General features: G+C 34.7%; 1 protein-coding gene across 1 annotated transcript in view; it reads right to left on the bottom strand.

Moving 5' to 3' along the window:
* The window catches only part of RagC-D (Ras-related GTP binding C/D), a 28,641-nt gene extending 13,395 nt beyond the window's left edge, over nt 1-15,246 (bottom strand). The window contains exons 1-4 of the mRNA XM_076479338.1: nt 15,107-15,246; nt 10,878-11,026; nt 6,621-6,715; nt 1,071-1,204 (exon numbers count right to left, since the gene is read on the bottom strand). Coding sequence (XP_076335453.1) covers nt 1,071-1,204; nt 6,621-6,715; nt 10,878-11,026; nt 15,107-15,109 — 381 coding nt within the window. The 5' untranslated portion in view covers nt 15,110-15,246. The remainder of the gene's footprint in view (nt 1-1,070; nt 1,205-6,620; nt 6,716-10,877; nt 11,027-15,106) is intronic.
* Between the last annotated feature and the right edge of the window lie 6,920 nt (nt 15,247-22,166).

Raw genomic sequence — 22,166 nt, 5'->3', positions numbered from 1 at the left:
TGTACATTGTAAATAGTTTTTGTTTTTTGTTTTTACACTGGATTGCCTTTTCTTTGGCAAGTTTGTTAAATTCTACTTAAGGAACCCTTGAAAATTTCAATGGGATGCTTGAAAAATTTAAGAGTCCAGGACCCTTCACTATTGGATCCTACTAAGAACCCTGAACTTACATTAAATTCTGTACTTCTCAGAGGGTTGGTGAATAAACTAATGAAGAGGAAAAACCTAAATGGAATGTCCCAATTCTCAATGTAGGGGAGATTGAAGATTTTTAACAGGAATGTTGAAGGGAACATTATCAACTGATGATGGCTGCCATTTAAGTATTAAAATATTTCCTGAAATTAAATTTTAATAAGTTTTGAGGTCTTAATTTTAACTATGTTTTGGTACCAAGTTTATTTGCACACAATGATAATAAATTAGCTTAAGTTTTGAATGTTAATACTACAAAATAATCGCAATGTGCACACTTACCTACCTGTAACGAGAGAGTTAATGTACAAAATTATTTCTTCTTGAACTATGAAGTTGAAAGTTTATTTTCTTTGAAGAAACAAGTTAAAATAGCCCACACAGAGAAAACAGTTATTAGAAGCTACATAAAAAAAAACAGTCAACAAAAATGAAGTACAAGTAAACTGTCAAATTTAGTACCCATACAAACAAAACACTAACCCAAGAACTTTGAAAAGCACTTGGGTAATAGGGTTCTTATTCATTTCTAACATTTTTCCAACATCATAAATTTAGTAGCCAATAACATTGTTTACAACTTCTTGATTACGATTCCTTCACCTGGTCATAGGAGGGACAGTAAGTAAGCCACCTGAACATAGCATTTTTCAAACAAATGTGATAAAATTAAAATTAGTCACCAGCTTGAGGTTTTTCTTAGATTACTGTTAGGCCTAAATAAAGCTCCAATATGGAAACTAAATGGAGCCAATTGAAAACAAATCTCTGTTAGAAATAATATTAAACAGTAGTAACAAAGCCTGTACCTGAATGCTTCCTGGAAGATGTTTATTTAGCAATATTAAAGTAATTTAATACTACAAGCTACTCACCTGAGCATCAATTACAAATACTAAAGCTCCACATCCACCAAAGATAACTTCAGAGTCAAATGTAGGGTCAAAAAAATCAATTTGTCCAGGAAAGTCCCAAATTTGAAATTGGACAAATGAGCTATTGGAAATATCTGAAATAGAAATAAAAACAGATAAAACCTGAAAAGTATTTATCTATGACATTCAGTCAAAGAAAACAAAATTTTAGAAGTTAATGTAACAGATGTAATAAATGACAGAAAACAAGTCACTAAATACATATTGGTCTGAGCTCACACACACTGATTATAAATATAAAAACAGTCATGTAAATGGCCTTTCACTTACTATGGTTAATAAACTAACAGTAGATTTTCAAAGCACTAGTTCCATCTTCAAATAATTTTCATACAACAAAAGACCATTGGTGAAAACTACAAATAAGCCAACTACACAAAACTATTGAAAACTAAGACTTCATTCATATTTTAATTCAATATTTTGTGAGGAGGATTGATTGATTGATTGATTGATTTAGTGTTTTATGGCACCAAGCAGCGAGGCTATCTGCGCAAGACATTTGGTAAAAATGTAAAAAAAAATAATAAATAAATGTAGTAATAGACATAAATGGAAATGAAGGTAAAACAAAAAAGTATAAAACCAATGTTGACACCTAGTCTACAATGTTAAGATAGAAGGCAGAGTATAAGAAGTTGTAAGGTATTTACTCTAGCAAAAAGGTAATGATCATAACCCACCAGGAAGACTAACAGGTAAGTTCAAGAACCACCGTCAGTCACCTGAAGTTGGTCTTTCCAGTCCTGGTTCCAGATATCCAAGGACAGACCCAATTCATCCAATTACGCCCGGATGCGAAGGCCAAACGGAGCAATGACAGATCGTCTGTTCTGAAAAAGTACTGCCCACCGAGGAAGGAAAACATATTTCCGGGTGGGATGCTTTGGTAAGGAATGAAGTTTTGAAGTATATTGTAAAGATAGTTGCAAACGGCGAAGGTGTAGAGAAGGTTCATGAGATTCAATGTATATACTTTGAACTGGAGAGGTACGGAAAGCCCCAGTGCAGAGTCGAAGTCCTTGGTGATGAATGAGGTCCAGCATCTTTAAGGCCGAGGGTCTGACAGAACCATAGACCATTGATCCATAATCGAGTTTCGATCTAATAAAAGCACGATATACCTTTAACATTGAACAGCGATCTGCCCCCCAACTGGTAGAAGAGAGAACACGGAGGATGTTCAGTGCTCTTGTGCATTTAACCCGAAGCTGCTTTAAGTGTAGTATAAAGGTCAGTTTACGATCAAAGATAAGCCCCAAGAACTTGGTCTCCGGGACCACTGGCAGCAAAACTTCACCGATATGAAGTTCAGGATCAGGGTGAATATCCCGTCGACGGCAAAAGTGCATGCATACAGTTTTGGAGAGAGAAATTAAAGCCGTTCGCCAGAGTCCACTTCCGTACACAATTGAGGGCAGTTTGTAGTTGCCGCTCAATATATCTCATGTTTGACGACTGACATGAGATTTGAAAGTCGTCAACATACAGCCCATTTGCAAGAGTGAGAGGGAGTTGTTCAGTGATGGCATTTATCTTTATACTGAAGAGTGTAACACTCAATACACAGCCTTGAGGAACTCCAAGTTCCTGTACAAAAGAACGGGAACGTGTCGAACCCACACGAACTTGGAATCTCCTGTCCATTAAAAATTTTTTAATAAACATGGGTAGATGGCCACGTAACCCATATGTATGGAGGTCTCGCAAAACGCCATACTTCCATGTTGTATCGTAAGCCTTCTCTATGTCAAAGTATATTGATACAAGATGTTGGCAGTTGAGAAAGGCTTCTCTGATAGATGTTTCAAGACGAATTAGGTGGTCTGTGGTGGAGTGCTGTCTACGGAACACACACTGGGTGGGCGAGAGGAGGTTGTTTAATTCAAGGAACCAAACAAGACAAGCATTAACCATCCTTTCTAATGTCTTACAGAGACAGCTCGTCAAAGCATTTGGACTGTAGTTTGAAGGAATCTCGAGATCTTTCCCAGGTTTGGAAAAAGGCAGGACAATAGCCTGGCACCAAACATCAGAAAACACATTCTCCTGCCAGATCTGGTTAAAGACAATTAGAAAGACATCAAGAGAAGCAGGAGATAGATGGTGCAGCATGTCATAATGAATATCATCAGGCCAACAGACGTACTGGCAGACCAATGAAGGGCCATTTTTAGTTCCACCAGGGTAAAGGGACAATTATAGTCAAAGAAACAGGCAGTTCGAAAGGAAAGAGGTGATCGCTCTGCCCGAGTCTTGATGGCCAGGAAGGCGGAGGAACAAGCAGAAGTGCTAGATACCCGGCAAAAGCTTTCCCCTAGAGTGTTAGCGATGTTCCGAACATCAGTCACCTCCTGACCATCAGAGAGTAAGATCGAGAGGGGGACAGAATTGTAGTGCCCATTAACCTTTCGAATCCTGTCCCATATGATCTTGGAACTGGTGGTAGAAGATATGCTGGTTGGGAACTTAATCCAAGATTCCTTCTGGCTTTGACGTCTTACCCACCTAGCATGTGCACGGGCCCGTTGGAAAGCAACCCGGTTTGAAAGTGTGGGATATCTACGAAAAGTATCCCAGGCCCGCTTTTGAGCCTTCCGTGCTAAGTGGCAAGCAGGATTCCACCAGACGAGGATATCGTGGAAAACATGTCGAGGTTTTAGGAATACATTGAGCAGCTGCATGTGTAATACAGTCAGTTACCGCTGCTACACAGTCGTCTATTGATGGCTGATTTACGATGGCAGGATCAAGTTCTGCGAGAGCAGTGAAAGTGGACCAGTCTCCCTGATCCAGCTTCCACCGGGGGCACACGGGTAGGGTGGCATCGACCACGGCCAGTCTCTCTCAAAAGGATCGGAAAATGATCACTGCCTAGTGGATTACTGTCAACCCTCCATGAAAAATGGGAGAATAATGAAGGGGAGCAAACAGAGATCAATAGTGGTAAAGGACTGACTAGGTGCATGAAAGTAAGTGGAAGAACCAGTATTGAAAAGAGAAAGATTGTGATCAGAGAGCATCTGCTCTACAGATCGGCCCCTCCCATCAATAATAGCACTTCCCCAGAGGGGATGATGTCCATTAAAATCCCCTAGGATTAGAAATGGAGATGGCAATTGTTCAACAAGAGCATCAAGATCTGATTGATCATATGTCTCTCCAGGGGACAGGTACAGAGAACAAACAGCGATGGTATGACCCAAGGAAACACAGATGGCTACAGCCTCTAAGGGTGTGTTGAGTGACAAAAACGGGGTGGGCACGTGTTGATCTACCAACAGTGCCACCCCTCCATGTACTCGACCATCACACAACCTGTCATTTCTGTACAGAGAAAACTGCCGAATGGTGACTGTATCATTAGGTTTTAGAAATGTTTCTTGTAAGGAAAGACATACAGGATGGTAGGAAGCAATCAGTGTTTTGATATCATCCAGATTAGAACGTAAACCTCGACAGTTCCATTGTATCAAGGTGGCCATTTTTAAGAACGGGTAGGTGAAGTGGCTGGAGAACCCTTCTGTTTACGACCACGTCCTTTTTCTTTACTGTCTTTAGTCGGAGGAGGTCTATCAACCTCCACGGATCCTGCCCTGGGTCGAGCAGGCAGCTTTTTGTTATTGGAAGGGGAATCCAGTGACTGAGGACGTGAACGAATAATTGTTTTGTCTCTTGTGGTGGGAGAAAAAGATGTATCAGAAGAAATGCCTGTATTTGAAACTGAAGGACATGGATCTTGAGGTTTGTTGGAAGGTATGGGAGGAACAGATGGGTGTGGAAGTCGATTCATCAACCTTTTTAACCACGGAGGTCAAAAGGCTTTTCATTCGTTTTGAAAATGATTCTCTTGGAGGCAGAGAGATCTGTCTGCACTCCCACTGTAGTTGTGGAATGAAGTGCAGCAGCATATGTCCCGAGATGGAGTTGTGGACAGCAATTTCCGAGCCTCAGGATAACTAATGTTATGTGTCGTTTTCATACGCTGCACCTCTTTCCTCCAACCATTTTGGGCAAGAATGAAAGTAAGAGGGGTGAGAACCATTGCAGTTTACGCAATGTGGATTCATGTCACAGTCATAGGCATCATGGTCCTTGCCTCCACAACGAGCACACGTCAGGGAACCACAACAAGACATCTTTGAGTGGCCGAATCTCTGACATTGGAAACATCGAAGAGGGTTTGGTATGTGTGGCCGAACCCTGCAAATGAGATAACCTGCCTTGATGGTGGCAGGTGCACGTGGTGAAGTAAATGTTAAAACGAGGGTATTTGTTGGCAGTGTAACTCCATCTTTGCGAGTGGAGATGCGCCTCACTGCAGAAACTCCTTGAGTGGAGAGACCAGCAAGAATCTCTGACTCGGGAACGTTCTTCAAATCCCTTTCAACAATAACTCCTCGTGAAGAATTCAAGGTAGCATGGGGTGCAACCTCAATCAGTATATCCCCAATTGCCTTTGAATTCAAGAGGAGTTCACTGTGTTGGGATGTGGATGTTTCAACCAATATGTCACGAGATCGAAGTTTCTTTACTGATTTTGGAGAGCCAGCAAGTCCCTTTTTTGAGTAAAAAAAGGGGACATTTGCCCTAAAGGTTTTTCCGAAAGAGAATGTAATATAAGATAATGAGGTACATGTGTTACTGATGTTGAAGATTGCTGTTCCGAGTATTCAAGACGTGGTCGCTTACCCATTGACTGTTTTTTTACACTTTTATTTAAATTTTTTAGAGGATCCATAGGAAAAAAAAAAAATTTCAGTACCCGCTGACCCCTACCACCATGGAGCCCTACAAGAGGACGCACTACAAAGTCACGCAAGGACAATGCAGCAATACCAGGGTTTCGTGAGCACTATACCCAAACACCAGCATCAGGCACAATATCCACAACATCAGTTGAGAACTTCCAATACTGGTACTTGGTTGACTCTAGCCCAAGTGGTCCAGCCGACTGACCCAAGGGGGGCCACCCAAAGGCTGCCCGTCTACAGGAATTCGAGGCCAAAGTGGTGTGTTAGGGTTGGACCCCTAAACCACCAGGATCCTCTCCTCCCCTTCACGGATCGCCACGCATGGCAAACACGTGGGTGGATGTTTAGATCCCAGAGAAGGTAACCAGATAGAACAGAACCTTCCCTGGGAGGTCCCCTCACCATGTACAGGAATCCACACCGAGGGGTTGTTAGGAGGAATCAGATTAGACATTTCATGAATGAATTATAACCTACACTTTAAAAAATATTACAAATCTTTTTGCAGACTTTAAGGCCTCTAATAGTAAATCCTCTATTGGGACATATTCTAGTCTTTCATTCAAAAAAAGAAGGAAATATAATTGCTTTTATTAGGATTAAACAAAATTATCAACTAGTTCACAAAAACAGTGAGCCACAGAAGATAAAAAAAATCTATTTTATCCATGTTTTTTTAATGTAACTTTATTAGTCATGCTTGAAATTTTTTTTACAAAAACTTAAAAATCCTTACCATCTTTGATTATCTTATTTGTGCTTTCCAAAAATAGTGTTTCATTTGGAGACATTTTGTGAAAAACCACTTTCTGTATTGACGACTTTCCACTCCTGAAAAATCAAGTCATGAATAAATTATTGACATGAAAGATATCTTTTGTTGATACTTACCATGAAACATGAAGTTTTCTTTCAAATTGTTTCAAATTAATACCAGTTAATGATACTTGAACCAGTCTTCAGTTCTGCACTGCTTGTAATCAAAGAATATTAATCTTCTTCAAAAATTGTGACAACAACAAAAAAGCTGTTTCAATAGTTTATGTTGTTTTTTCTTGAAGATATGAAGTTTTGTCTGCATGATGGTAAGCGTTCTTGAACTTCTGAGATGCTTTTGATGAAGTGCTACAAAGATAATGAGATAAGCAAATAACATTGAAAAAGGAATGGGAAAAGGCTACTTAATTGGACTAAAGTGGTTGGATGGGAGAAAGAAAGGATCATGAAATGAAGTCCAGTACTAGTGGTACCTTGTTTTCATTGGAGTGTCCCAGAGTTTGGTACTTAGGCCTCAGTTGTTTTTTTTGTTACATTAATATTAAAGGAAGCATATTTAGCAAGTTGGCAAATATTTGATGGCATTAAAACTCTTGGCCATTTCTAGCTGTATTGATATAAAAACTTCATTCAAATGTTAAGCTGGAGAAATATTTAGCAAATTAACTTTAATCATAATAAAAGTTAGGTTATGCATGTGTTATCACAATTTAAATCATTTATTTTAATATACATGGAAACCAACTCAAAACACTATCAAAACAGTGTTTTCTTCCTAACAATAAATTTTAGAGTCATTTATAGACACAATAATACTAAATCTAACATACTTGTTAGTTGTAGACACATTAACTATTTCATGACAGGCTTGGTACAACATACACAAATTTGTGAACAAAACTGAACACGTTAAGTATTTATGCCATAACTTTTGATGCAGTGGATGCATCATCACAAAGTTTGACTTTTTATAATAATTAGAAATGTTTTGTGCAAAAACTCAGATTTTTAGTGAAGTATTTTTACTGAAGATTTTATTATGAAAATAGTGTTTTTCATTAGTCTAAGTGCAAAGTGATTTTTACATTATGATTAAACAATATTCTTCATTCCAAAAATCTCATTTGTGTAATCTCTGAAACCTCCTCAATACATTTAAAATACTTGCTTTCAGCAAGAGTTCATATTTTATTTTCTCTACCCTAACTGTGTGAGGTCTATAAACGTAACTGACCTCATAACCACCTCAAAAATTAGGATATAAATATTAATTATGTTTTATTAGCAATTCTTGATTTGTAATTTTGGAAAAAACAAAACCCATACGTATGTCTTAACAGTGACGTTTTTTTAAACAAGAGAACCTGGGTTGATGTTGCCCAGAGAGATCAACCACTAAGTTATTTATGAAGCTAGTAAAGCTGTGCTGAATGACATAGACAAAACGTGTTAATGGTAAGAAAACAAAATAGCATTTTTCAGTTGGATGACTAACTAGTAAGAATCATTTGGTTAACCACTTCGACAATAATAATTCTAAGTTGGGCGATATTAAAATTTTGGGACGAGCTGACTATTTACAGTTTGCTTTCCTAATAATGATAATAAAATCAACAGTATTTATGGATGGGTTAAAACATGAAAATTCTAACAAGCATCTTGAAGTGATTTATCTAAAACCTATTTAAACACCCATAGCTTTGAACTCTTTCCTTTAGCCTTGCAGCAACCAAGTGGAAAGAGTCAGTCCATGCACATTTAGGGCAAGAAACAAATGTTTGATGATGAATAAGTTATGCTAAGAGTTTAGCTGTTACAAAATAACTATATAAAGGTCTTAGTACACTGAGGTACAACCAGCTTTATACAAGATCACAAAAGTATTTCATTCCTACTTTCGTTTTCCTACGTTACTGTATAAAACCTCTATAATAGAACAATATCATCTGTTTACTTGATTAAAGTAAAAGCAGAACTGGAGGAGACTAAGATAATATTCAAAACTATTACGTTTCAGCAGCCATCTAAAGTGTTCTGACCTGCCAAATGCCACAGCCTGTTGGTAGGGTGTTTGATGCACAACTTACAGATTGTGGATTGAAGTTCCATCACTTACTATGCTTGCCGACCATGGATGATCAGAGGTCTGTAATGGTTTTACAGTCTTGAAATTTTTACACATTCTACTGTAATTCCTTTACACTAAATATGAAAATATCAATTTTTTTTCCCCATCATGTGCAGATTTCAAAAATCATATACTTTAACACAAATGAATAATTTTCAATAAACTCAGGTCACGTTTTGTTACACTTAAAATGCTGACAACCACTGACTACAGATTTCTCAAAATCAGCAGTTCTATAACTCAAGGAACACTGCTAGCATATAAACAGTTAACAGATGGCATAACATGTTATTTCTGGATTTGGTGAGAGATTTAAACATTTCAAAAGTTTGAGATTTTGTGGTTCAAATTTTGGCTAAAAATTGCTTTTTCAGGGACATCAAAACGTTTTACTGGTACAGACATCATGAGAGAGTTTATACAATACTTTCTTGCAAGAATGTTAACTGGTTTACTGCAACAACAAAAGAAAAGTTCATTGTGATAAACAAAAATTGATCTAAGTTTTTTCTTCTCTCCAATTTGTGAAAAACTCCTCATACAGTTAGAAAAAATGTTTTTGAAATTTGCATAGCTAAATTACAGAAAATCTTATCGAAACCAAAACTAATTCTATGAAGTTTAAATTAACAGGCCTGTGCTATCATTCAGTTACAGTATCCAACAAGTTGGTGGTGGGTGGTGTTGCCCTGGTGCCTTCACACATAGCTTATCACTTCTAAATTAGGATAGCTAGAACAGTTAACCCTCACGTACCTCCGAGAATTTCAAACTGTTTAACCAAAGTAAGAAATGGCTAAAATAAGAACACCAGTGTTAGAGTTTAATCATTGGAAATGAAAATTCAACACATTTTGTTTTTAATTATAAACCTGTGAAGTCTGACCATGTGGTTTGCACAGATAGTGCAACTTCATGTTTCGTGTAAAACTGGATATACTTAAAAATTCTCCATTTCTGTGGGTAAGGAGTAAACTTGAATTTTCTGTTGTTACACAACATACTCCTTATTCAATCACCATCAAGCATGAGAATATTACTGCATATCCAACAAAACACGTTAACATCCAACTTTAAAAATCAGATGTGTTGACTGAAAATTCTGATTTCTTCATGAATAAAATAGTACTGTCTGTTGTCTATCCATGTAATTACTTTGCAGGGTGTTGATGGATCTTTGTCAAATTTGGTATGGAGGTTCCTTGGGTCCATATTGAGACATGCAAATTTCTAATTCTGAATTTTGTGTTTTATAATTTTTTATAATATTGTTTCTTAACACTACTTTATTTTAACTCATTTCTTCTTCAGTTTATGAATATTATGATACAATACTCTTCATTTATGCAATAAAGTGGAATTTAGTTAAAAGGAAGTTCAATGTACACATAGCGTAAGTTTAAATGTTAAACACTTTACTTTGTTTACAATTATGTCTCTAACAAATTATGATCAGTAATGGTTTGCAGTTTCACACATGAATAAAAGGTAAATTTCTTCCCTACAATGCTGTGAAGCCTCTTACACAAGTCAGTTCAGAAAAACTATCTTTTGTATTTATCAATATTGTTTTGACTAAAACAATTAGTTCACATTTGTTGTAGGTCTGGTTTTACAACAAAACGTTTAGTATTCTATTAGGCAACTTGTTTTTAAGAATCTCTTTTACAAGAGAGAATAAAAGCCTCAAATAACAAAGTACTAAGGCTAGCCTTATGAAAAAACTTCTACAAATGGTTTCACTTGGTGCTATGTTAAGTTTACATTTATTTATAGAAGGCCAAGATATAAATTTATATGTAGGGTGATTCAAAGAAAAACTTTGATACAGAAATAGTAAAGAGATAGGGGAACTTGTATTTTATGAAATTAGAATACATATGCATGTAAAGGTGAATAAATGAATAATTATCCTAAACTGTTACCAACAGTTGCAAAAGATTTGTATTTCCCAGCCTAAAAAAATTTTTGTTCTTAAAAAAACAAAGAAAAAAGTAGGTGGACTTATTTTTCTTGTTCATGTTCAAGCATTTGCACATTATTGTTATATAATGCACATTGTTTTATGAAAAGTACAAGTGAACTTACCTTCTGAGTCCCATTAACAGTATCCTTGGTTTTTGCGTTGCAGCATCAGCCTGCACCTCAGCATCATGTTCATCGGGACCATAACCAAACTCTTTGGGGAAAGAACCAACAACGTACCCTGTCTGAGTATAGCCTTCCTCACCATATGACTGAAGAAAAGTGTTAGAAATTCAACATTACTTTTTAATAAGCAATAAAGTAAAGAAAGACTGAGAATTCACATTAAAAACTGACTGAATTGTATTTCCTAAGCAACAATTACAGCACTTGCTTTAAATTAACATGGTCATTATTGAAAAAATACCAGAACATCCTGGCGAATGTTAACTGACAGGAATGTTTCCGGCTTGAAAAAAAAACAAACAAACAAACACTAGGAACATCACAAAGGAAACAAAATAAAGTTTTTAATACTACTTATCTCCAGTACCATAATTCCTTAATTAGAGCATTCAATGTTACATTTCAATTTTTTTTTTTTTATAGTGAAACATGCCAAATCAATTGTGTGCACTTTTTTGTAGCATGCACATATTGTAATTATTTTAAATTCTAAACTCTTCAATATTTAATTGAACATACTTCATTTATTACATACAGCTTACATTTTAGAACACTTAACTAACAATTTCCTGAAAGCTGAAAAATCACCCAAAACTATGACATACCATACAAACAAAATGTTTTTATTGTAGGATTGTAGTACCCTGCTGTAAAATCCTGTTTTACACAGTTGATTTTTTCCCAATATTTTTACAAAGTTTGTGATGTAGTTTATAAACACCATGAAGTAAATCTGCTCTTTACCTTTAAGTGCACAGATACATAAAGGTCAAATGCTAACATATTCTTCCATTACCCAGTATTTACTTGAAGTAAAAGACCAACTAAATGATCAAATGTTCAAGTTTGTTACACTTTTTCCACAGATCAGGTTGAAAAATATATTTTTCTAATTACTGAAATTCTAATGGGAAAACAGTGCTGGATTAGGTCATTCACTCAAAATAGATATAAACAAAACAAACCAAGCAAACAATTACAATGGAGCGCTGTTAAGCAGTGGTATTTGGGGGGGGGTCAACCTGCTTAACAGCAGCTTAAACCTTTGTGACTGAAAAGCCGAAGTCGCAAACAGCTCCGCCGAGGAGCCTCATCCGGGCCATTGCGTGATCATTATATCAGATTATCGAATTAAAAATACTTTAATTATTGATCACGGATTTACCGCGGATTAGCTTTAATGTATGGAGAGGTGCGATTCAGTAACAATGGAGGCCTCCATAAAGCTGACATAGAGAGCGGATAAGGTAGATTAACAGTCGATTTCTATTGTAATATATTTTATTTCCCAAATTAAGGCAAATCCTTTTTAAATATCCCCTTGAAGTTATAAAGCCAGGATTAAATTCGTAAGCTGCATTTTTACACGTTCTTAAATTAGCGGTGAGCCGCGATAATCCTCGCTCACAAGACTTGTTACAGCAGCTTAAGCAATTTCGAGATTTACTGGTCTGCGGCTTAATGGCGCTCCACTGTATTAAACAATAACCTTTTGCTTTGTTTGGTTTTGATTATCCTGGACATATGAAGACAATTTGTTTTAATACCTTACATTCTGGTAACCAAGATAGTTGTGTGGGTACATAGTTATATTTTCTCATATCTAGACATATAAACAAAAAAGCTGGAAATTTAATGTCAAAAACATTCATGGGCCATTCACTTTAACATGTCACCTAGATAACCCAGAAAGCTCTGCAATGGAACATGGATAGTACTGATACACAAAAAGCAAGTAGGAGGATTAATTCTGAGCTTGTTAATAAAACATTGAAAAGTTTCAAGAAAGACAAGGTTTCCACACCAAAGGTTCAGGAGAGGGTCAACCTACATTAGTTTTCTGTAAAAATTTTCCATGGTTACTTTTTAGGGGTCCAAGCAGATCACATCATAAAAAATGAATTTTAAAATATTTAAATGACTATTATTTTGGAAACAAACAAAAAACATTTTATTTTATTAACCAATAAATAACATTGATAATCTCAACTTGTTTCTTTTTTTAATCACCTAAACTATTTAACAAAGTACCATAAACTAGCCAAATACTGAAGCTATTGAGAACAAGAAATATGTACTTGCTTCTATCTGATGGCACTAAAGTTTAGAAAATATTTGGGATCTGTAAAGACTCCAGAAGATTAATACTGGGTTAAGGTTTGGATATGTCAATTTTTTTTCTCTCTCTCTCTTCAAAGTCCCTAAATAATGGGCAGGTGTCATGAGACTGGAAGTTTGATAATGTTACTTTTTTTAAATAAATTATCCAATTAACTACAAACTCCTGTTCCTGAAAGCCTCATAAAAAGATAATTAAGGCCAAGTAAAAAGATAAGTTTTACAATCCCAACCTGCATCTCTTTTGTAATTACCTCTCCCCACTTTTTTTTTTGGCAGTTGTTTCTTTTTTGAATTATTCTTGTTGATTGCACAAAACTAAAAAACTCTTGTATAAAAACAAGGCAAACACAACAAATTAAATTTGCCATTTTTCTTTGTCATAAATTCTGTATAATTTAAAGTAAGAAAATGAAAGACTTTGTCGTGGACCTTCCTAAAACAAGTAACAATCATGAAAAAAAAATGGGTGCAAACTTTAGGTCATTTAAGACAACTCATTTTGAAAATTTTGGGCTCAAAATTTTTCTTCTTTACTTAGCAAAATAAAGATTTGTCACAATGGTGAAAACTTATTCAATAATCAACTTCATTTCACTAAGGAAATATCTTGCCTTACTACTGCTTGACATTCTTCTGTAGAAGAAAGATGTGAATTTGGTATATTTGGATTTTGAGAAATAATTTCACAAGCCCTCACATTAAAGAATTCTTCAAAATGTTTCTCTATAGACATGGTGGATAGAAAATTGACTGGATGGAAGAAAACAGAGGGCTATTATAAATGGATTTCTGCATAGTGTTTTAATGTCACATCTGAGAAACTTTAAAGCACAGTGTTAGGACCTTTAGTATTTTTATTTAAAAGAATGACAGATAAATCAAGGGTTAATAAATTGCTTAAATTTGCTGATAAAAATTTTGGACATTGCTGAATGCTTATTTTACAAAAGAATTTTGATTAGTTGATCAGCTGAGTGAATAAATGGCAGATAATTTTTAATTAATATAAATACAATATGTTGGATTTGCATTACAAATATACTTTGAATGAAAATAACATTACTCAGTCTATCAAGATATCCAAGACTAAAACAGTTTATAAATTTTGTTATTTAGGCTTCTGGTTAGACCTAATTTGGAATATTGTTTTCAATCTGGGGATCCTTACCTTAAGAAGGAAACTGAACTGTTCAAAAGAATTCAGAGAAGGGCTTCTAATGGTTCTAGGATAATACTTGGGACTAAAAGGTTATTATATGAGAACAAGTTACTTAGTGCAACTCAGATCTCTAATACTGTTTTTTTTACACACAAATGCATGCACACACACAGTTATATAGTAGGATGAGGGATATAAATACATCTTCAGCTGATAGTTTTATTTTTCTAACAAAATGGTTGGCCTTTAAAACAAGTTGACTTCAGATGTGATTAATGCAGTAAGTTAAAGGAAGTTTAAACTAAATGAACAGGTTCCTTGCTGTTCTAAAATTTACAAAATGTGAATTTAGGAAAGAAAGTGTAGAAAATAAATGCTTTTGTCGCAAAATGTTTAACATAATATCAATAACATTGTAAAGTCATTCATCAATAACCACTAGACCTACAGACCTCGATAATATTCCATACATATTAATTAATATAACTTATTGAGACACATTTCAGTAAAACTCAATTTAATTACTTGTCATCAACTCAACGCTACCTTGAAAACATACTTTCCACAAGTTTTGAGAGAAGTTTAAGTATATCTTTAATTTTAATAAAATAAAAAAGGTGTTAATTAATAGTACACACTAATATTTATTTTCCTCTAATTTTCAAGAGATATAATTTATTTATTTTCCCTCGAGGCAAACCTAAAGTATAACTACAAAATGAAAATATTAATTTACAAAGTCTTTAGTTCAATCCATTGCTTTAAATCAATGGCTCACAAAATCATAACTTACTCGCTTAGTCATTAATAATATTATATATTGTTTCCTTAAGTTAAAAATATTTTCGCTTATCGATACTTTAATAACAAAAGGTATTGAACTCACCATTTTTGTTTTATTTAAAACCTAATACTTTTTAATATCCAAAACTGTTATTACTGATTATTTTACTCGAAATGAGAAATCACCAAAATACCATGACATTTCGTTCTATAATGGTTTAAGACTATCACATGATACAAGAGATAGTGGCTCCCCTTATCAAACAAAATTTGTTATAAATATTCTATTTTTGTTTTTTAGTTCATATTAATAAGTTTCCCTATTTTCACCTTCAAAATCATTACACCTTACTATAAATAATTTTATTAATTCTTACTGAAGTTTGACGAAATGATTATATTTACCTAACTCAAAAAAAAAAAATCTGACACCATTTACGCATGGTATCATGAAACATGGCATAGTCGCTAGTAAGGAATTTTGTAGAAAATCTAAAACTACTTGGTTTGTTTTAGAATTTCGCGCAAAGCTACACGAGGGCTATCTACGCTAGCCGTCCATAATTTTGCAGTGTAAGACTAGAGGGAAGGCAGGTAGTCATCACCACACACCGCCAACTCTTGGGCTACTCTTTTATTAACGAATAGTGGGATTGACCATACTATTATAACGCCCCCATGGCTGAAAGGGCGAGCATGTTTGGTGTGATGAGGATTCGAACCCGCGACCCTAACGTAATAAAACACAAATGATGTGAAAGGTACAATTTTAAACACATTTTAATGTTTCACATCAGCCATGATATCAGAATAACTAACATTCAGCAGTTTTACCTTAATGTGTTCCTTGTCGCCTTTGCAAGAAACCGATATTACTGGTAGAAGCTTTACCACAAACATTTCTTTAAATGTGGTATTTTAATGAAATAATTTCTGATAATTCGTAAAGGTCATGGGACAGTTTCTTTAATAAGAAAAGGGTATAAGACAGTTTTGTTCGTTTGTTGAATTTTGCTCGAAGCTACTCTTGGGCTATTAGCGTCCATAATTTTGAAATGGATAGACTAAAGGAAAGGCAGCTAGTCATCACTACTCATAGCCAAAGCTTGGTCTACTTATTACTAACGAAATATGGGATTGACTGTCGCGTTATAACGCCCAAACGGTTAAAAGGGCAAGAGTATTCGGTGACATGATTCGAATTCGTGATCCGCAGATTACAAGTCAATCGCCCGAACCGTCAGGTCCCACCAGACCCATGGGACAGTTATTTTGATAGTAGATATTTCAACCTGTCATCACACATTAGTCTGCACTATTACAAGTGAAATTAAACTAGAATCACAAGTGTCCTTTGAGGGATATATGCACTATTCATCCCTAATTCTAAAGAAATAAACTGAACAGAAAGCAGCTAGCCAACACCAACTTCCACCAACTTTCAGGTTATTATTGTCAGATCGAATAATGGAATTTGACCATCACTGTAATAAAACATTACCATATAGTGTTTCATAAACTAATCTTTTTACGTTTCTCATCAGGTATCTCCTCTCCTTATCTTCACCACAGGCTATTCTATAACTTGTGTTGGGCTGATATTCATTGGCTCTGTTCCAGGTATACCTCTAGATAGGTAAATGGAATCGATTTATTTTACAATCAGAAAAAGTGGGAGGGGACTTATATGACAACAATTTAAAGTTTAAAATCACCAGAGGAAGAGTGCCCCAGCCTGAAACATTGTAAATATAATGTATATTCGTAATTATCCATTTTCTTGGGGGAAAGTTTTTTTATCCACTCCTCTTTCGTTGTTTTCGATTTAACCTTACTCCAGTAGTCTTTGTCTGACTTATAGTCAAAGAATGATATACTTTGTTTGTATATTTTTTTATGTTTGGTCAAAGATCTCGCAGTGGTTTAGGTCAATGCTTCTTAATTGGATAAATGATTCAGAATAAAGGTAAATAAGTGTTATCGATTATTATTATTTATTCTAGTTGTTGTTTAATAAATACATTTATTACTTGTTTATATTATATTCATTCTATTCGTAGTCTGATGTATATTTAAGTCATAATAGTATTGATTTGTACAATTTTATCTTTATTTTTTATAACTAGGGCGAGTAAGCTATTATGAAAAACTTGTAAAGGTGAATGATACTATAAAAGGTGAAGAAGCGTTGGTTTAGATGGTCTTTGAATAATATACTGTTATTTTTCGAAAGGGTCTCTTCGGCACCCAGTCAACAACGTGCATTTGTGTATATTTTGTTGCCCACGAATCTTAGAGTTAAGCGTAATGAGCAAATTAACATAATCAAATCTAAAAGTAACATATATTTTTACATTTGAGGCTTTAGCCTGTTCGAAATTTCATATATTTTAAGACTCAAGTACAGTTTAGTTACTAATTTTGATATATTATGATGAAATTGTGTGGTATTGATATAGTTACTTGAGATTTTTGGTTATTAAAATATATATATATAACACCTAAAAAATTTTTTGTTTCATATCCTACAGGTGTGAAATTTCTGAGGCTTAGCAGGTTATAATAAGCAGGAACCAAGTACACAGGTCGAAACCAAGTATGACAGGTTGCGAAACCGGAAGAGAACTTATTTGCAGATCGAAACCGGAAGAGATGATTGTTTGCTGTACTTCTTTATTTACTCTTCTGTATTTTAAGAAAAATAGTTTAAGAACTTATTTGTAAATAGCAATGATGTATATACAGATATAATGTATAATAATTAAAATGTGATTATATATTACAAAATACTAGTTCACTAAATCATAGCCAAGACTGGTCACTTTGTAAAGATTAAAGGTCAGTTTTATATTATTGGATACGGTAACACGACTGCACTTGCGCCGTGTCATTGCAACTTTTGTACTGTTAGCCAAGCACTGCTGAAAGGTTAATATAATATAAATAATAAATATATATAAATTTATAATGTTATGAGATTTAAGCTGTTCAGTTTAAACGTTTGTTTGTATGTGTGCTAATTTGTAGTCATTTTAGAAGGAGAAAAAGATATAATTTATATTTATTTCTTAATTTTTATAGCGGTTACGAGATCAGTCAATTCTACTAAACCAATATAGAAAATTTATTTTATTTTCGTTTGTGAAAATAACAGATAAATATAAAGTTTTTTTCCTTATGAAACGTTTAATAAAACTATCTGGACATTATAAAGATTTTTGCATGTGAAATTTGAAAAATTCTGATACATAAAAGTATTTTTAATCTTAAAATGAAAATTTACTTTGAAAATTGGATAGGCAACATAAGAAAGAAAGTATCAGAAAAACATCATTTAATAAACCTCAAGACTTCATAAAAAAATATCTGATATCTTGTTTATGCAAGCTTTGTAATGTTTACTGATAATCTGCCAGATTTTGTGAACATACAAGTATGCTTAATAATTTAAAAGTTATAGAATGAAAATTATAACAAACAAAATGGTTATAGTTCAGTACTAAAAATTAACCCTTTCTGTTACACGCTAAAATGTCATGGCTTGGATGGTTTTGTAATTTCGAACTATGAATATTTTATGTCAGAAAGTCCAAAAGGGGGCGACACAAGAATCAACACAATTCAACTGAATTGCAATGGTGGTAGGGTTGATGATTTTAAACTGTGCACTCATTAGCCAAGTGGATAATATCAGGAAGATGGGTGGGATATTCGAAAAATATCTACTGTAGGTTGTAGACACTCATTTAAGTAATTTGTAATGAGACGTAGGAAACGTATTTAATTTAATGTATAATTAATTCAGTTTAATAATGTTGCCATGTCTTTTGATATTGGTTAAAAATACTTATTGTAAATGCATTACGTTATCAAATTTTTTACAATGGTTTGTTTAATGTCAGGTTTTTCTGCTTTAGTCACTTGTGAACGATCATCTTGTATCTGATTGGTTGTGCTGTAGGTTCTGCTGCTGAACAAATCGGTTCGTTCTATTCTGCTCTCACTAAGAACTTGTAAGCGTTCGTTACCTGCATTATTTTAGTTGGAATACTTTAGCCTTGCTATATAATTACTAACAATATACAGTAGCGTAGCAAGGCCTTAAAGGACCATTGTACAAAATCCCTCTCGTTAAAACTTTTAACACGTTCAAAAATATCCCCCTCATAGTTCCAATTAAAGTACCATTTGTGAAAGAGCCCTTGGCCTTGCTTCTATCAGCATTAAATCTTTTTCTTATGTTACACAGAATGTTTGTATTTTTCAATGCCTATATTCTAAACGTCAAATAATAATTGAAATAATGTAGGGTTCCTTGGGCCCTGTTTATACAATAAACATATTTTATTCTTGTGTGAGAAACCTATTGTGCCAGATTTTGTTAAATTCCTATTGCTAGAAAACGGGTCTATAAAAAGAAACAAAGTAAAAAAATATAGTTTGTATGCAATACCTGAAACAGATTATAGATTTGTATTTTATATGCCACATGTAATTTCGCCGTTTAGTTGGATAAGAAACGGTTCCATTTTATATTTGAAAGTGAAAAAAGTTAATTTTTTGGAACTGCATGTTTTCAATTATTAGTAAACCGGGGACGCATTTTAATTTTAAGGACTCTCCTATCTATTGGTGTTTTGTTGTTTTAAAAGAAAAAAAAACGCATTTGTACGTGAAAAGATGCATTCTAAAGTTAAGTGTTTTAATTCGTATACATTTAATTTGACAAAAAACAAACTGTTCTATAAATCTCTTTTGTTTTGTTTTTTTTTGAAATTTCGTATATGATTCGCGGATTCCTGAGAGTCTGTAGAGTCAAGTTTGAGAAGCACTGTGTTAGATCATTTTAACTTATAAACAGAGGTAGAACATATAGTTCATGACTTATGGTATTCAACAAAAGGTTCCTTGGGAAGTGTCTAGTAAAAAAAATATATATATATAGTTCTATGATGCTTGTGTTTTTTTTTCTAGAAATCACTAATTTCTTGTTCTTATTGGACTATTTAAGAACACAATCTAACAAAGATGTGAGGTAAAACGTTATTTCATCATATTATTTTTTTAAAGCGTAATGAAGCATTCTTAACTTAAAATTTATGCTCTTAATGCGAATAACTGAAGGGTGATGTATTACCTTGTATACAATTTTAAGGCGTATTTGTGAAAAGCAAATCAGTACCACTTTGTTTCTTTTCCAGCGAACGAAGATATCCAAGTGATTTTCCAACATAGAGTTACGTCGTCGCTAGGGTAAGTCGTGAAATAGTTTTTGGAGGTCCAGTACTTTGATCGATACCTTTCGAGTTCCGTCTCTTTTGTTTTGTTTTGTTTTTACCATATTTCCACAAGAACTAATCCTAAATACTGACTAGTTTTCATTGATAAAAATCATGAGGTCTAGTTAAGTTCAGTGAAAATTTGATTTATGAGTGTCCAAACATTACTAAAATTTGCGAACGCAATGATAGACAATACGGACGGCAAAATTTAATACGTTTGCAAGAGAAGAAAAATAATATCGAATATGCCTACATGTATAAATTGGGCACAAAATAAAGAAACAAATGTCAAAACACTTTTATTTAAATTCTCATATAAATTAGTCTAAATATAGAGGAACGGCAAGCAAACACCCCTAACATCACGAAATAGTTTTGTTTGAACCCTATAAAATAGCAAAAACGACCTCGCATTTGATCCGCCTGCAGCGATAACGGCAACATGCAGTAAAAACCTTGACCAGCAAATGTTAACATTTCAGGATCAAAAGTTGACTCCAGAAATCAATTGGAATTATAGAATGTCATATCGATCCTGCTAAAAGCTGTGGTGATAAGGCTGAGTGGTTTGAAAAAATCTTGACTGAGAGACCGAGTAAAAAACTAAAAACAACGAATTGACAGAGATAGTTTTTGTTTGAGCACAAAGTTGCACAATGGGCTATCTGTGCTCTGTCCCTACGTGTATCGAAATCCGATTTATAGCGTTGTAAGTCCGCAGACATGCAGCCGTGCCACTAGGGAGCCAGAACTAGTCAGAGAAATATGTGAATTTTCAAACTAATTCAAAAGGAATGGAACTTCTTTGAATAAACAGCGATGTTTAATGAATGAATGAAAAAACACAAAACAAAACGAAAACGTGTCAGTTGTCGACAAATAACTCTTTTTAATTACCGACTCATAAGAGGAAAGAAAAGTATGTAATAGATGGAAATTAAAACGTGTTAAGACAAAATCCCGAATATGGCGCTAAAAGTGAAATTATGTTATGAATACTCACGTTTTATTCATGTGGTTTGAATTTCGCGCAAAGCTACATGAGGGTTATCACCACCCAGGGGCAACTCTTGGACCAACGAATAGTGGGATTGACTGACACATTATAACGCCCACATGGTCTTACTCACAGGTTGCGTGGTGAATAAACACATTTTGCTGATCCCGTGACAGTTTACTTTTGTGTGAGTGACACGAGGGAAGTTTCTGACAAGAGGGGCTTCCTTCAATATTCACCATAAAATGAGTTCTTCAGTTCGCGATAGATACATACGATCCTGCAAGCGTATAAGTAAATAGGCGGTCTGAGAGTTTTCCCCTTATAGTTACGTCTATATCCTTACCTATGTTGGAAGGGTCGTAGAATCAACGTAGCACTATTTACCTGTTTGTTTTTCTACAACTAATGGTTCAGTCCTTTTTTCTTCTTCTTCTTTCCCTGGTTTTAATATGTATATGGGCGTTTAGAGTATGGTGGGAGAGGCTTGCCCCAATGAAATTTAGGGGCAGCTTTCTCTGCCACTGCGCCTCTTAGAGCAGATAAAAATAATTTTAGGATAGAGCTGTTGCAAGTGCCCCTCGGTGTGAATTCCTGTACGTGGTGAGGGACCTCCCAGAAAAGGTTCTGTTCATTCAGTTTACCTCCTCTGGGATCTAAACATCCATCCACGTGTTTACCGTGCGTAGCAACCCGTGAAGGGAGGAGAGGATCCTGGTGTTTGAGGGGTCTAACTCAAACACACCACCTTGGCCTTGAATTCCTGTAGATGGGCGGCCTTGGGGTGGCATCCCTTGGGTCAATCGACTGGTCCACTCGGGCTAGGGTCAACCAAGTACCAGCATTGGATGTTCTCAACAGGTGTTGTGGACATTGTATCTGAT

Source organism: Tachypleus tridentatus, chromosome 13, assembly GCF_004210375.1.
Source record: "Tachypleus tridentatus isolate NWPU-2018 chromosome 13, ASM421037v1, whole genome shotgun sequence".
NCBI lineage: Eukaryota > Metazoa > Arthropoda > Merostomata > Xiphosura > Limulidae > Tachypleus > Tachypleus tridentatus.
This window is presented reverse-complemented; position numbering and strand designations above follow the sequence as displayed.